Raw genomic sequence first — 16,230 nt, 5'->3', positions numbered from 1 at the left:
CTTTTTGGCCGATGTGGTGCAAAGCCGAGGTGCCGGGCAGGATCGGGCCCCGGGATCCCTCCTCCCGGCCGGGCGGGAGCAGCTCGCTCTGCGTCTCAGAGGTGCCTTTCGGGTGCCAAGGGAGGATTAACAGCACCCGGGGCAGGAATGGGGCTGGAGGTGGTTTTAATTGCCATTAAGAGGAGGCTGGGACTGGATGAAAGAGCTCTGGGGTTTTATTGCACCTGTGAATTCGGGTGGTTCCAACAGCACCAGGCTCCCGCCAACACGGGGGGGTGCTCCCGGCCAGGTCCCCGCGAGGCGCAGAGACCCCCCAGGATAAAATTGGAGGGGGGGGGGGTGGTGAGGACCGAGGCCAAGGAGAGACCAGGGGGGACTTGAGAGCGTGGGGAAATCCCCGGTGGGTCTGTGGGCTCGCTGCCCTCGGGGGGTGACCTCCCACGCGCCCAGCTGCACCCGAGCATCCCCCCCCCCGCCGTGGCGAGCTGGGAATCCCTTCTCAAAAAGGCTTTGGAAAGTCCCGGAGAGATTTCACCCGGCCTGTGCCGCGTTTTCCAGCCTATCGTGAGCCCGGTAGCGCGGTGCTCCGGCATCGGGGGGACGCTCGGGCATTGGGGGGACGTTGTGGGGAGCAGCTCCCGGGCTGTCGGTGCTATCCAGGCCCCCCCCAGCCCCAGCGGGCAGAGCCCCGTCCCCCCCATTCCATCTTTGCTGCCTGTAAGTGAGAGCACGGGGACAGCGATGGGGACGCAGGGTTTGGGACAGGGTGCACCCCAGATCCCACTGGGGGCTCCTACGGCTCCGAGGGAGAAGGGAAAACCACCCGGGGTTGTTTCTTAAACCCGTTTTTCCTTTTCCAGGGCTCCGGTTGACGCCCTGTGGGGTTGGAGCCGCAGCCCCTGGCACTGACCGTGGCAGCGCATCGGCCCTGGGAGCTGATGGATGGGGTGGGGGGGCCCATCCTGCCGTCCCCGTGGGGACACGGGGCGGTGCAGCAAAGTGGGGGTCCCCTCGCCCCAAACTTGCTTCGGGATGGAGCGGAACGCAACCGTGGGCACGGGCCGAGGGGCAGGAGCTGGCCACCGGCTCCTCGGGGGAGGCCGGACTCTGCTCCCACGAGGTCACGGCAGATGCCATCGGCTTGGCGAGACACGAGGCCCGAGGCCGGGGGGAACAGGTGAAGGGACATGAACCCCCAGTGTGGTTTTTTTTGGACCCCCCCCAGGGAACTGGGGGAGCTGGAGATAAAAACGTGGTGGCCAAGTAAGAGATAAAGCAATTACCTGATCAATGCGGGTGAAATGGAGGAACGGCACAGATCGATACCAGCCCCCCCCCCCGGCAAGCGAGGAGGACGAGGGAAAAGGGGGGTGAAGGAGGGGAGAGGGATGGAGAGAAATGGGCCGGGCTGAGGATGGGGAGCCCCAAACCCCACACTGCGCCCCCCAAAAACCTCCACGCCGAGAGGCTGCAGTATCACCCCCGCGCCGGGAGCCAGCGCGGCGCGGGCTGAGGGAGCACAAAGCGAGCGATGGAAGGAGGAGCGGCACTGGGGGGGTTTCCCGGCCCCCCCATCGCTCCCCCAGCGCCAGGCTTTGAACTCGGCTCTTGGCCGCGCCGCTGTTTGGGAAGGAGGGGGAGCACCTGGCCGGGAGCAGCCCTGGCTCCGACGCGCCGGTTCTCCGTCAGCTTTGCCGTCGGCTCCCGGCACGAGCTGCTGGGGCCGCTTTGGAAAATTCCCGCTTGGATGTTGCTGGAAATTTCTAAAGATTAAGCTTTGGTTTTCCAGTCTGGGCTCAAATATCCCTTATTTTTCCCTGGAAAGCAGACAGCGTTCCGCTCCAGAGGAATCCTCAGCGGGGCTGGAAGGGGGCTCATCTTCATCGTGAAATTGGAAGAGCATTTGCTGTTTTCCCCTTTAATCAAGAAGCTGGAACAGCATCTGCAAAAGTGCATTTTTCCCCCTTATTTTCCTGGCCACTCCCTCCCCAGGAGGGGCCTGATCCTGCGCAGGGGCCAGCAGCATCCCCAGCCAGGGGGACACGACTCCTCCGGCTCCCGCGTTCGGTGCCTCATTGTGCGACTGGATTTTATTTTTTTTTTGCGACGAGCATTTTGCAGACTTCCAAACAGAACCTGTTTTTCCCCAAAATGTCTCAAATCCCCCCAAGATTGGCCTGGGAATACCCCACCAAAGCCACCGGCAACAGCAGAAACAGGGTCTTAAATTCACACCTAATTGAAAAGTACTGACTGATAAATAAAAAGGAATCCTCCACGAGGATTAGCCAGCTGTCAGGACCCCAGCACGCATCCTTGGAATTAATGGGTGTTTAATTAAATATACTTCTTATTAAATTAATTGTGTGCCCGAGGAAGGAAGCAGAATGCTCTCACCGGGCCGCTCCATCCCTCCAAGAGTGTGGCACGAACAAGAGGGTGCTGGGGGGGGGATGGCCCTGTCACCGTTTGCAAGAGAGTAATAATAATAATAATAATAATAATATTAATATTAATAATAATAATACCACTGCTGGTAATAAGAAAGGCCTGGAAAGGTGACGGCCGTGGAGCAGAGCCCCGTGGTGTAAGCACAGGGCTGAGCGCCAGGAGCTCCATCCCCTAATCCTCTCCTAACACAGATGCCTTTCTGTGCTCAGAAATAAAATAAAAAGGAAATAAAACCCGCCCTGAGCTGCCTTCCCAGCCCGAGCGGGGTCCCCCAGGCCCCGGCCCCTCCGTCCCAGCCCCTTTCCACTGGAGAAATCCTATAAAAAAAGGCCCCGTTGGCAGCGGGTCCGGCCACGCTGGTCTCAGCGTGGGGATTTAAGCCAGTTTTAGTTGGGTTTAGTTTAAACCCGACTTTACAAGAGCGCAGCTGGGGCCGTCGCAGCCCCGCGTCCCCCCCATCCCGCTCGGCGGCACTTCAGCTCTCCCCAAACCCGCGGGCAAAGCTCCGTCTGTCTCAGGTCAGGGTGGGGGGTCCCCTCGCAGAGGGGGACATGGGGATCAGGGAACTGGGGGGGGTCACCGGAGGCTTTGCCGGGGCAGAGCTGCGGTTCCCCAGGGACTGACCTTGGGAAAAGCCCCGTCGGGGCTGGGGAGGCTTCGAGGGGAGCAGCGGGGGGCGGTGGAGGGGGGGGGACACACACCGGGGCTGCTCCTCTCCCAAATCCAGCCCCGAGCATCTCGATCCGCAGCGGCTCCGCACGCGGAGAGCGAGCGAAACCCGCCAAGAAGCGAGCAAACGGCAGAAATGCTTATTTAAAAGGTTTATTTAACTTTTTAATTTGAGGTAAAATACTTTTTTTTTTTTTTTTTTTTCTTTCAACTTCCATAACAAAATACAGAGCTATCAGATACCCCTGGAAAAAATATGTATATTATACATATATTTCTATAACATTACATCATATATATATAATATATATATGCAAACTTTTTTTTTTTTTGAAGACTTTATAGAAAGTGGAACGTCTAAAGGCACTGCACAATGGAGTTTTTAAAGACTACTTTACATTGTTATGTACATATCCACACACGTTCCATCCTGCTCTCCATGGACAGACAGCTCAAGCTAACCACGTGTATGCATCCGCACTAATCCCTGCTGAATCAATTCTAGTAAAGTCAAAGAACATGCCTCAGGAAAAGTGATTTTTTTAAAATTAAAAAAAAAAAACAAAACAACTTTCTATCAGTAAATACTTTCTCCTTAAAAGCACTCTAAGAAAAAAAAAAAAAAAAATCGAACTTTTTTTAAACAATCTGATTATGATTATTTCAAACCGAAAGAAGAAAAATTTTTTTTTTTTTTTTTTTTTAAAACCCACCAGGATCCATAAGACAAAAAGAGAAAAAAAAAAAAAAAAACAACCAAAGTTACTTTAAAAACATAATTATGGAATAAATAAAAACAAGGGACAACCGAGCAACGGGTGGAACCTCCCGCAGGCGACGAGGACGAGGCGATGGGCCGCCGAGGTTAATGCTTCTGGAGTGGGGCTCTTCCTCCTCCTCCTCCTCATCCTCCCCTGCGCTCGGGAAGGGGACGGTGGCCCCAGCCCGGGGCTCGCTGCAGTTCTGGCCGCCGCGGGAAGATGGGTGCTTCATCCACCCTGCCCCGTCTTGATCTTTTTTTTATTTCCCCCAAAATCTTGGTTTAGTGCCGGTTGTCCGATTAAAAGTCTCTTTCCTACAGATTCTCTATGACTAAACAAAGCAAAAATGGTTTAAACATTAACATGCTCTTGATTAATTAATACAGGTGGACGTTGAGATTTCAACCATTTAAACTTTACAAGTTTAAATATTTTGGCACATCGGAATATATATATTTTTCTTCTCATTTCTTATTTAAAATGTATTTATAAGCGCCCTCCTCCGAGGCTGCTGCTCGGCAATGGGAAGTCTGGTCGGGGGTGGGGGGGGGGGTGGGGGGGAGCCCCTGCCTCGCACCGAGGTGACCCCCTGAGCCGGCGGGGACGCGGGTGACGGTTTGGGGGGGGGGGAATGGGGGGGCTGCTGGGTGGCTGCCCCCCGCCTTCCCGCTCCTCCGAAGCGGAGCCCCTCACCCGCAGCCGCTCACTGGTCCGTTGTCCTGAGAACCTGAGTCCTTTATCCCTGAACGGAGCTCCCGGTTTGCAGTGCAATGGCTATGAAGACAACACCCCCCCCCCCCACCTTCCCTCCCCCTCCCCAGCGCCCCCTCCCCTCCCCAAAACCGATTACAAACTTTTAAAGCCAAACAACAGTTCAACTTTTGGGGTTTTGTTGGGTTGGTTTTGTTTTTTTTGTTGGGGTTTTTTTTTTTTTTTTTTTGCCTTAAAGGAAGGGCGAGAAGGGCGGCTCCCCCCCCCTGCCCCACCTCGGCCCCCGGCGCTGGGGGGGGGGACGATATGCATCGCTGATGGGAAAGGCCTCGTGTTTCTAATTCCTGAGTTCACTCGCTGATCCCCTCTCCGGGGCCGGATTGGGGGGCTCCCTCCCCCTTTCCTCCAGGTGCCGGGGCGGGGGGGGGTCCGAAGCCCAGTGGGGTTGGGGAAGGGGGGGACACACCCCCCCCCCCGCCCCCCCGAGCTCGCCCAGGTAAGCGGATTAAAGCTCCCGCATCCCCCGGGATCGACGTCTCGATTCGGCGGGGCCCAACCAGCCCCGTTTACCCGCCTCACTGCGTTTTGCAAAGAATTTTGTGCTCACACACACACACACCAACACGCTCCCTGCCCTCCTCCAACAGCTCCCCGAGTCCTCGACCGGAGGGATCTGCCCGCGCACGCCTCTCGCCTACAACCGCCTCAACAATCGGCCGCGCTCGGGACGCAGCTCTACCCCCGTGGAGGTGGGTCGTTTCCAAGCTCCGTTCGTTCGGGATTCGTCCCGCCGCGGCGGGAGACGAGCGCGCGCGTTCCTGGGTGTCATCCGGAGCCTAAATTAATCAGCCTAACGATTAACGCAGCTGCGTAGGGAAATAGCAGATTTATAGCAAAAAAAAAAATACAGCGAGATTTACACCGCAACCCCCCGCGCCTCGAGCCGGAGGCCAACGGGCACGGCCGCCCCTCCGCCGCCGCAACCACCGCGCGTCTCCGTCAGGCGGCCAAATCCCAAACCTCCGCCAAACCCAACCGCGGCCCCGACGCATCCGGCGCTCGCCCGGGCGGCTTCTGTCAACAGACCCTGCTCGCATAAAGTGTACACGTAGTTAAGGCATGAGTCAAAGTGATAGGGGAACCGAACAAAGGAAATAAGATTTAACAAAGCTCCTGTCATTCCTTCTCTATGAACTCACCACAATCGTTTCAGTGTTAATCTTCCAATCACTCCCAACTCCACCCATACAATTAGGGGGGAAAAAAAAAAAAAAAACCTAGGGTACATTTTAATGCGTCTATTAAAGGCATTAGGTTATTTTTTTTTCCCACCCCACTCCCTTCCCTGAAAGATTTTTTTTTTTTTTTCATAATATTTTGCTCATGGCTTCTGCAGTATTTCAGAAAGGCGAAAAAGGACGACTAAGGAATCCCGAAGCGCTACCGAGATCCGCTCGCCGGGAACGCGGCTCCCTCTCTCTCCAGCAGCGTCCCACCTTGCTGGCGCGCCGGTGACTTTCCGAGTTGTGTCTTTCTGTGACTTTCCCCCGCTCCGCAGACGGTGCGATATTCCCTCGCCCCGTCCCCTCCCTCAAAATACAGACGGTTTCCGAGTCTGACGCACGGCACGTCTCCAACGGGCAGGAAATCCTCTCCCCACCATCGCACCAGGCTCCATATATATATATATATATATATATAAAAAAAAAAAAAAAAAAGGGAACTAGATGAATTCAGAGATTCCTGCTTCTATAAATACTAGAGCGCATATAAAATAGACCGTGTCTGGAGTTCCTCCGTCCCGGTGGAGGCCTCAACCCCGCCGGAGTCCGTGCAAGGTCTGAAGCTCGCGCGCAAGGGCGGGCGGCTTCCCTCGCCTCTCCTCATCGGAGCAAGACAACCGCGTCTCACCTGCAATTCAACAATGAAAACAAAGAACACAAACCCCCTAGTTTCTAGAATTACCAAACCAGGCTAGCCCCAGCCCCCCGCCCGCCCCCCACGCTCTGCAACCTTGCTACATAAATACACAGATGTTTTCAGCGCAGCCGGACCCGCGAGGCTGCCCCGGGTTTAGGTGTCGGAGGCAGCGGCGGCCGCCACGGCCTTGGGAGCCGCGGCGAGGTGTGGGCTGCCCAGCGCCCCGTTCCAGTGGACTCGGCCGTTCTGGCGCTCCTCGGGGACGTCGGCCTGTCGGTCACCGTTCCAGCGGCGCTTGAGACGCAGCTTGGGAGGCATCAGGGCATCCTCTCTCTTCTCCTGAGCCCCCGGTTCTCCGGCGGACTCTCGGGATGACTTTTCCCCGCTGCTCTCCCCTTGCTCCGGGGATTCTTCGGCCGAGAAGCCGGCCTGGGCAGGGGCCGGCGGGGCTGGGTGCCACGACGGGGCAGCTGGCCTGGCAAACACAGGCCCTCTCTCCTCTTCCAGGCCGGAGCCTTCCTCTCGCTCACTTTTATCTTTTCCTTTCGCCGGTGGCTCTTCGGCCTCTGCCTCCTTGTCCATCGCAGGCTCGACCTTGACCCTGGGAGGAGGAGTAGCGAGCTGGGGGGCCGCCGGCTCCTCAGCGCTTTCCAGTCTCTCTCTGTTTTTGCGGCCCACGGGGGGAGGCTGTAGCTTGATGGGGAACTGGGGCTGCTCCTCGAGGGGCATTTGGCACTGTAGTGGCGGCACCATGAGCGGATAGCGGGGGAAAGTCCGCGGACTCAGGTGGTAGTTGAAGACGGAGCAGGCTTGCGAATGCAGGTAGTGTTTCATTTCCTCAGGGTTGAAAGAGAAGCAGCTGCTACCTGTGAAGGGGCTGAGGCCCGGAGAGGGGCTGTAGGAGAAAAGGGTGGGAGTCAGGGACAACGCAGGAGAGATCGGGACGTTGAGGACCCCGCCGCGCCCCGGCAGAGGGGACACGGCAAAGGGGCTGTGAGGATCCGGATAGATCCCGGGCCTGGTGAAGAGAGGGAGCATGATGTCGGGCTTGCGCTTCTGGTGGTTGACGCCGCCGGCGCCCACGGCGTTGCGCGAGGCCATGAGATCCACGCCACGGCGCCAATCCGAGGAGCCGTCCTCCAGCTCCGGCATGTCCGGCTTCCTCTCGCCGCCGTCCCCCAGCGCTTCGGGGTTGGATGGGACCAGGGAGCCAGCGGAGAATCGACTGGGCTGGGCATCTTCGGTGGGAGAGTGGCTGTCCAGCGGCGGGAAGTGGAAGCGGGACGAAGCGGTGGGGACGGGAGGAGCGCTCTGCGGCACGACACCTGCGACAGGGAGGGGGAGAAGAGAAAGAGCACGGGGGAGAGTTAAGAGCGCAGTCGCCGAGGGAGTTAAATCACAGGTAAAGAGGGCTGCGCCTGCAGGCGTTTGGAAGAGTAACACAAAAATACCACGCGCTATCAACCACGCAGCAGACGATTAGATGGGAGGTGCCTTTCCCATCTGCTCCCTTCCTCCAGCCTCCTCTGCCCACCTCAAAACCTCGCCACTGCTGGGGATGAATCTTCTCCGCTCTCCGCCCCGGCTGAGGTTTCATGAACCTCCAGCGCCCACTGAAATAACTTCCACTTTCGGATGCCCTCCCCTGACCTCCTCGCTCTGGTTTAACCAGAAAACGTCTCGGCGACGGTGCGTGAGGAGCACGGTTGAGCAATCGTGCTCCAACGCCACCGGCAGAAGCGCTGCTGGTAAACCTCAAGCTCTCAGGGCTGACTGAAAGTCACTGATTTGTGCTTTTCTGGGAAAACGGCTTCTCTCCAACGCTCCTGCCAGCTCTCACTGGCTCCTCTTCCACCGCCGTGCCTACGGAGCCGCCTGTCTACGACTGACTCCTGCCATAACGAGCCATATTGAGGCAAATTCTTCCACCCGCTTTTTCACCTCCACAACGCACCCGTTTGCTTCCCCCCCCCCCCCCCGCTTCCCTTCAAACCTGCGCCAGCGAGAGCCCAGAGAAGAAACCTGATTCCAGTGCCCCAAACAGGTTTGATATCCCAACCCCCAGCCCAGCCAGAAGGAAAGAAAACAGGTTGTAATTAGACAAGTGCATTCCAGTTCTCCAAACTTCTTTTTTTAAATGCATGCCCCAGAGATAGGAGGGAGTGGCTGCAAACAGGGAAAAGGAACAGCAGTGAGCAATATTGAGCTGGAACTGCCCAGACTCGTTGCTGCAAGTAATTATAGATCTGCAGCGCAGCTTCATACTACATCTTACACCCCCATGCTTTGGCTAAGGACTCCTGGAGAATACATTTCCTTCTCCCCGCTGCCATAAAGGCAACGTGTCCCACACAGGTGAAGCAGAACGTCTTGATGAATATTTCTGTTCTCCCAGCCCCGTTTTTGGGGTTGCTGTTTGCTCAGAAGACAATGCCTTGAAATCACAGTTGCGCTCGCGCCCGGCCGGGCCTCCCCAGGGGCGGGGAGGGACTCGGGTCGCTTCAACTGCCAAGATCAACGAGCAGCCACCGCCGTACGTAGGCACAGGCTACACGAGCAGCGATGAGAAATAATCTTGCCCACACGTAACCTGTTTTTCTGAGCCGCCGGGGTTTCAGAGTCAACATTCAATCCCCACTTTCCCCTGCTCTCTCCCTGCTAGACGGATCTTCAAGGCTTCCCCTGGGGCACTCGGCACGAGGTGAGAACTAAGAGCTGTGAGAAAGGCCGGTTCAGGCGCCTCTGCGCTCGCGCTTTCTTTGCTGTGGAGAGTTCGCCGTCTCGGGCCTCGCTGTAATGACTTCCAGAAGGGTGTGTGTTGTTTTTTTTTTTTTTTCCCCTTTTTTTTTTTTTTTGATGGACTCAATGGCCGCTAATTTCCCTGGTTGCGTGGTGGCTGTGCAGTTATGGAGGCAATCACCCCAGCTGCAGAAATCTAGCTACGGGGGGACTCAACTCCACCAAAAAAGCAGCTTGTGAACAAAGGACCCTCTTCCAGAGAAACCACAGCAGTACTGCTGACTCCGGGACAAACCCAGACTGAACTCCTGCTACTGCTCCTGGCAAGAGACTCAAAAGGCCTTTTAGGACAAGAAAGGAACAATTATGCTCCATTCCCAAACTCTTTTTCGTTATCCTGAATGTTCTGCACGCCGTCCTGCCACAGGGACAAACTGAAAAATACCTGTGATTTTAGTCAAACTCAGCCAGGTTACTACACTCCTCTGAAAACTGCTCTGCTGTTATGCTCCTCTGAACTCTAGATAGGAGGTGGTTAAGAAAAGTTCCTTTTGACTTAAAAGGAGCAGAACTGAAGCAAACAAGGGGCCTTTGCAGAAGCAGGGAGGAGAGCAAACTGCTGTTAAGCTGCGGACTTTCTGATAGCGCTCACATGCGCGCACCTCTAAGCTCCTTGTCAAGAAGGGTCACATTTATATGGCACCATAAACTTACGTGACAAGCATGTGAGTGAGGCAAGGTCCCTGCAACAGGGCTGAAACCCTCTTATCCCAAGGACACCCGCCCCCCGCCAACAGCAAAGCAAACCTGCGTAAAGACAGTCCACCCAGCGAGCTCAAAGAGGAACCAGAATGCCCGCGGTCTCCCCCTGAAGACAACCACAGATCCCGAGGGAAAGAGCGCTCGGGATAAGGCTTTATCAACGTTCAGACATTCCCACCACAGCAGTGCTGATTGCCCCGGCAGTCTTTCAAGTGTAGATGACTGATAGGGGATGTGCCGAGGCTTCGGGGTCGCTCCCGAGGCTCTGGGGTCCCTCCCGAGGCTCTGGGGTCCCTCCCGAGGCGCCGGGGTCGCTCCCGAGGCGCCGGGGTCGCTCCCGAGGCGCCGGGGTCGCTCCCGAGGCGCCGGGGTCCCTCCCGAGGCGCTGGGGGGTCCCTCCCGAGGCTCCAGGGTCCCTCCCGAGGCGCCCGGGTCCCTCCCAGCCCCGTTCCACACCCCAGGAGCAGCGACAGTCAACAGCAGCAGCCCCGACCCCTTCACTCACCATTAGGCCGAATGTTAATGAACGGGTAGTTGGGCATCACCAGCTTGTTGAAGTTGAACTTGTAGGTAAACCTTTTGCCCTTTGTCTTGTGGAGAATCCTCTTGTTGTAATAGTATCTGTTAAGGAAAGTTCAAGAGATCGATCAAAGCACGTGGCGAGACGTTGAAAGTCTCGTTTCTTTTAGCGCCATCAACGTCCACCTCTGACGTAGCTACAAAAGTGAAGTCGCCCCAGAGGATTTAGGTTATTAACACAAGAAAATATTAGTAAATCGGGAAGTTTCCAAACAACACTCACTCCTTTTACAACACATCCTTTAGCAGTAGGTTTCAAACCATTTTACAGGTCGTTATGTTCCTCAGAATATGCAGGAAAAGGTGAGATGCTGAAGGGAAGGGAAAGCTGAACAACAGGCCAAGCCTGTACACGCTGTTCTCACCCCTGTCCAAACTGGGACCAGTGCCACGGGCTGGGGGGGTCTCCCCTGAGCATCCCTCCCCCTATTCCCACCCGTCCCAGGGTCCCCGCAGCCAGCGACACTCGTGTGGTGGCTCCACCCGGGCTGTGACGGCCGAGGGAACGTTACAGGGCCCAGAGCAGGAGGGGAAAATTCAGGGGAACCTAAAAGAGGGGAACATGCACCTGGGCGGGGGCAGAACAAGACTCATGGCACCGACAGAGCTGAGCAAAAGGGCCCAAATTACCCAGATAGCCTCAGATTTTTTTATTTTTGCAATCTTCCAGGCCCAGGGTATTGTAACAGCGCAACAGGGCATCGGGCTGGAAATCGGGAGAGCTGGTTTCTGCTGCTCCCATGCCCGTGAGCAAGTTGTTTCCCTTCTGTTCACCCATTCGGATTACAAACACCCCCTCGCCTTCGCAGGCAGCGCCGGTCCGGGCCGTGGAGGTGCTTGGGGCCTCCCCTCCTCACCTCCCCAGCCCCAAACGAAGGCAGCACGGAGGCAGCGGGTCTAATCCCCACCGCAGCCTCCTCCCCGCTTACACCACCACTGTTTGTCCTCAGCCTCTGGTGTACAAACAAAGGTGTTACGGGCGGCTCGTCGTCGCCGTTCTCTGTATTTAGGAGGCAGATTAACAGGCGCTGCCTGTTGCCACAGCGCGCGCCGAACCCCGAGCAGGAGCGGGGAGGGAGCCCCAGGCCCCGAGCTGAGGCAGCTGCCGATACCCGCAGTGCTGCTGCCCCGTCGCTGTCACGCTCGGCACCAAGATGCCAAGACACGACCAGCGTTGGCAGGTGGAGGTTATTTTTCCACTCCCATGCACCAATTACAGACTCGATGCCATTCAATTTATTGTTTCCTTCCTGTTCCAGTACGAGACTCTTGTGTTTGCTGCCTTGTTTGTCTTTGTCAGCTCCACCCAGGAGGTATCAGAGGGCGTGAGGCAGCGAAGTCCACGTTACAGACTGATAATGCCAGAACCTGTTGGGAACCCGGCCACTCCTGCAGGTGACAGCCTCGAAATGCTGAAATACTTCAGAGAGTCACGCTAGTTTTTCGCTGTCTGACTTCAAAATACACAGTGATAACTGCAAAAAATAAACCCAACTCTGCAAGGGTCTAAATAAGAGGGCAACGTTGTACTGGAGGCTGGGGAGCTGCGAAGTGAGGAACGCTCAGCTCCTGTCTCACACAAGGGCACGCTCGTGGGCAAGGGGTGTCCCTAAATTTACCCAAATTTGTGTCATCAGGGCTCGGGAAACACCCCAGTCCAGGCCCTCGCTGTGGGATCGGCACCAAACCTCTGCCTCACACAGATTTAGCCGTAAAGAGGGAAATACAAGTTATGTTAGAAAGGGGAGTTGCTTTCTCTGAAACGGTCCCCTTGATGGTGTGATAATAGAGTAACACCTCTGGTTTCCTCCCACACCTTCATTGCTCAAGCCAGCAGCGGCGATGGAAGCTGAGAAAAGAGACAGAAAAGCTCCCCGGAAGGAAGCCATCCTGATAATAACAACCTGAACTAGAGGTGCAAATTTACACCGTGACGCAGAACACGGCACGGTGAACTCAGGACTCCCTCCCCCGTCTCTCTAATCACACCCAAGTACAGTCAGACCTACCCGAGCAACCTGGCATCCCAGGACTCCAAATTTGATAGAAACCTCCCAGAAACGCAGACGCCACCGAGCCAGGGATTGAATATCTATGATTAGTTACCCAAACGAGGCGGGGAAGGAGGGAAGGAGGGCTCCTTATCTGCCCCTCACCTCCACGGTAATTTCTGCTCACCTGAGCGCCCGGCTCAGCTTGTCGTAGTTCATCTGGGGTTTGCATTTTCTTCTGCCCCACAGCCGGGCCACTTCATCGGGGTCCTTGATGACAAACTCCCCGTACTCGCCCTGCTGCCAGGCGATGACATGGCGGAACTCCTCCTTCTGCAGCAGCTCCAGGATGAAATGCCATAACTGGATCTGCCGGGAGCCGGGGCTGGACTCGGTCTTGTAAGCCCACTCTGGGAAATGATAACCTTGGAAAGGGCCAAAAAGGAGGTTAAAAAAAAAAAATAAAAAGTTATCCAGACAACAAGAGGAGCTCACAACTGTCAAGCTCTACTGCGTATTTATCGTGTTTTCTCCAGAGCAAGACCACAGAGCATCGCTGGGGGCTGTAACTCTGTCAAACATTCAGCGTGGAAGCAGAGAAACCCAGCTCTCCTCCTCTCGCTGCTCATTTTCTTACTCCTTTTATCCCCCTCTCCTTGGAGAATCCCCAACCACCACCAAACCACGGTAAAACTGAAAGGGACGGGAGCGTGAGCAGCAGCGGAAAAGGAGCCCAAAAGCTTCAGACCTCGCTACAATTTGGACTCCAGGTGGCTGAAATGAGGCGACTAATCCAGATCGGAGCATTTGGTGCGCTGATGTTGAGGGGGGGGGCGGGGGGCGAGGGCGGGTGGCTCCCAGCGACTCCAGCTCCCCCTTATTTCAGAGCACGGCAGCCTGCTCCAGCTTCAACTGCGTCGGCAGATGTTTCTGAGCGACTGCCAAGTTCGGCTTTCTCAGAATAGTTTCCCAGCACAACTACTAACGCGAGGTTTTCTCTTTTTTTTTTTTTTTTTCTCTTTTCCCCCAAATCATCGTGGCCACAATTTCAGGCTCCGGCAGCGTGGAATAAGTCGCATCACGCTCCAACGCCACCCACACCACTATCGCAGGCTGCGACGGAGACAAAACCAAGCACGAGCTGTGCCACACAGGAGGGGGATCCACCTCAAGAGATCCCCAATCCTTACGAATAAAAACACCTCCAGGAAGATTATTTTATTTGCATCTTAAACCCGGCGCTCTCAAAAACTCGCCGACAGCCCAGCGGCCGGGCGTCGGATCGCTCCTCGCTCGCACACGGGTTTTGCCCACATATGAGAGGTTTTGGGAGAGGTGGAATTAATCCCGCCTGAGCTCCTTTATCCTGGGAAAAGAATTCGTAACAGCTGAACAACTCAGCCTTTAGACTTCCTTACCTCCTCCTCCTTCTGGCTTATCCACAATGCTGCAGCCTGCTTTCATTTTCTCCCTCCTGCTGACTGCGAAACAGAAGGAAATCGGCATCAGTGACATCCACACGCCATTATCGCAGGCGGCACTTGGAATTTCTCCGGAGAGGCCACCTCCGAGACGCTGCCCAGGGTCTCCCCGATCATAATCATCCCCGTGTGTCTTTCCAAAAAGCCGGTGTTTAATCCCCGACTCCCTCCCTCCCTCCTGCCCGTTAAAGCCCGCGAACGGAACGCGGCAGCGCGGCGGGGCCGTCAGACAGACAAAACAAGCCAAACACAGTTTGTCTTCTGTTACTAGACGGGCTCCGCTGCCAAAATACACAAGCTGCTGAGCTCGCCCAGATGTACCAGCGAGGGAAAAGGGGCGGGGGGGCAGCGGGGGGGGGGGGGAATAAAATCCCGGCTCCTGATCCCCGTCGGAGACGGCACATCTGATTCCAATCGCTTGAGGTGGGCTCGGCTCGAGGCGCTACCTGCCAGCGCCTCGGGAATCGAGCGCTGCGTGTGCCCCCCCCCCCCCGCCCCGCCTCCACAAAAAAACAAAAAAAAAAAAACGGTAAAATGGGGTTTGGGGAGCGACAGCAGCGACGGCTGGGGGAGCCCCCCCCCAGCTCTCAGCCCCGGCAGCCAGACGAGCCCCCCCTCACCCCCCCCTCCCCGGGAGGAACCGGCCCCGCTCCGGCCCCGCCGGCCTTTCCTGCTTTGAAATGTTCAAAGTATGTAAATGGCTGCCAGGAGGAGATGGAGGCGCCGCGGCGGCGGCCGGGCCCGGGCTGCCGGGCTCCCGTTACAGCCCCGCCGCCCCCTCCGCTCCCTGCCGCCGGCCTGCCCCAGCCTGCCCGCCCGCCGCGCCCGCCCCTGCCCCGGGCGGGGCAGCCACGGCACCGCCGCCCCCCCCCTCCGCACCCCACCCGCCGCCTCCCCGTCGCCGCTAACCCCCTCCCCGGTTACCGGGGACCACCCTCTCCCACCCCCTCCGCGGCCATCGGGGATCGTACACCCCCACCAGCCTCCTACGCCCGGTTCCCGGGAGGATCCCACACACCGTTCGCGCAGCCCCTCCCGCCGAGCGCCCGCCGGTAACCGGGGGCTCCCCGTTTACTCCTCCCCCCTCCACGAGGCCTCCAACAGGCGCCCGCCCCCCCGTTCCGTCCCCAGCAGCGCCGCCAAAGGCCTCCGGTAGTCGGGCCCGCCGCGGCCTCCCGGTTCCCGGGGGCACGCACCGCCCCCCCCCCGCCCCGGTGCCCGTCCCCGGTCTCGCAGCAGCCGGTCCCCGGGGCCGCAGCGGGCCCGAGCCTGCGCGTACGCGGCGGCCTCGCCGGCGGCTCGGCCGCGCCCGGTACCGGGACCCACCTGCGGGAAGGGGGGGGGAGGGGGGGGGGGCGGCGCGGGGCCGGGCCGGGTCCGGCGGGTGAAGCGGGGGCCGGTGGGGCGGCGGGAGCGCGCCCGGGCCGCGGTGCCGATGCGGGGTGCGCGCCGCTCGCCTCGCTGCTGCCGCCGCCGCCGCCGCTGCCTCCCCCGCACGGGCCGCCGGAACCGGAACCGCCGCCGCCGCCCACACACTTCCGGGCACGCTCCCACGCGCTTCCGCTTCCGGCCTCGGCCCGGCGGGAGCGCGCACGCACGGCCACGCCCCCGGCCGCGCCCCGGCGCTGCGACGGGTGGCGGCGAGGGACAAACGGCGGCGGAAAGCGAAGGGGCCGGCGGGGTCGGGATCCGGCTGTGCGGGGTGTGACTGTACGAGGATCCAGCTGTGCAGGGGCCCTGGAATGGGGGGGTCCAGCTGGGTGGGGATCCAGCTGTGCGGGGGTCCCACTTTACTGGGATCCAGCTGTGCAGGGGGTGACTGAGGATCCAGCTGTGCAGGGCTGTGAGTGTACAAGGATCCAGCTGTGCAGGGGTGTGACTGTACGAGGATCCAGCTGTGCGGGGATCCAGCTGAGTGATGATCCCACTATATGGGGATCCAGCTGTGCGGGGTTCCTGGTATGTGGGGGTCCAGCTGTGCAGGGGTGTGACTGAGGATCCAGCTGTGCACGGATCCTGCTTTACTGGGATCCAGCTGTGCAGGGGCCCTGGAATGGGGGGGTCCAGCTGGATGGGGATCCAGCTGTGCGGGGTGTGACTGAGGATCCAGCTGTGCAGGGATCCAGCTGAGTGATGATCCCAGTATATGGGGATCCAGCTGTGTGG

At 58.0% G+C, this 16,230-nt stretch overlaps 1 protein-coding gene across 3 annotated transcripts; it reads right to left on the bottom strand.

Annotated features, from left to right (window-relative positions):
* Positions 1-3,258: 3,258 nt before the first annotated feature.
* On the bottom strand, positions 3,259-15,541 carry ETV3 (ETS variant transcription factor 3). Of its 3 annotated transcripts, XM_074809324.1 has the most exons (5): positions 15,391-15,541; positions 14,002-14,064; positions 12,771-13,008; positions 10,519-10,634; positions 3,259-7,837 (listed from the first exon to the last, which is right to left on the bottom strand). In XM_074809324.1, exons 2-5 carry the CDS (start codon positions 14,045-14,047, stop codon positions 6,666-6,668), a joined length of 1,572 nt encoding a protein of 523 aa, XP_074665425.1. In that variant the 5' UTR covers positions 14,048-14,064; positions 15,391-15,541; the 3' UTR covers positions 3,259-6,665. The 3 variants fall into 3 exon arrangements, with proteins under 3 accessions (XP_074665425.1, XP_074665424.1, XP_074665427.1); XM_074809323.1 differs by lacking the exon at positions 15,391-15,541 and having other exon boundaries at positions 14,002-14,187; XM_074809326.1 differs by lacking the exon at positions 15,391-15,541 and having other exon boundaries at positions 3,259-4,212; positions 14,002-14,187.
* Positions 15,542-16,230: the final 689 nt, after the last annotated feature.

The sequence above is a fragment of the Strix aluco genome, chromosome 30, assembly GCF_031877795.1.
Source record: "Strix aluco isolate bStrAlu1 chromosome 30, bStrAlu1.hap1, whole genome shotgun sequence".
NCBI classification, from domain to species: Eukaryota; Metazoa; Chordata; class Aves; order Strigiformes; family Strigidae; genus Strix; species Strix aluco.
Note: the sequence above shows the minus strand (reverse complement) of the source record. Positions and strands in the feature narration are given on the sequence as shown.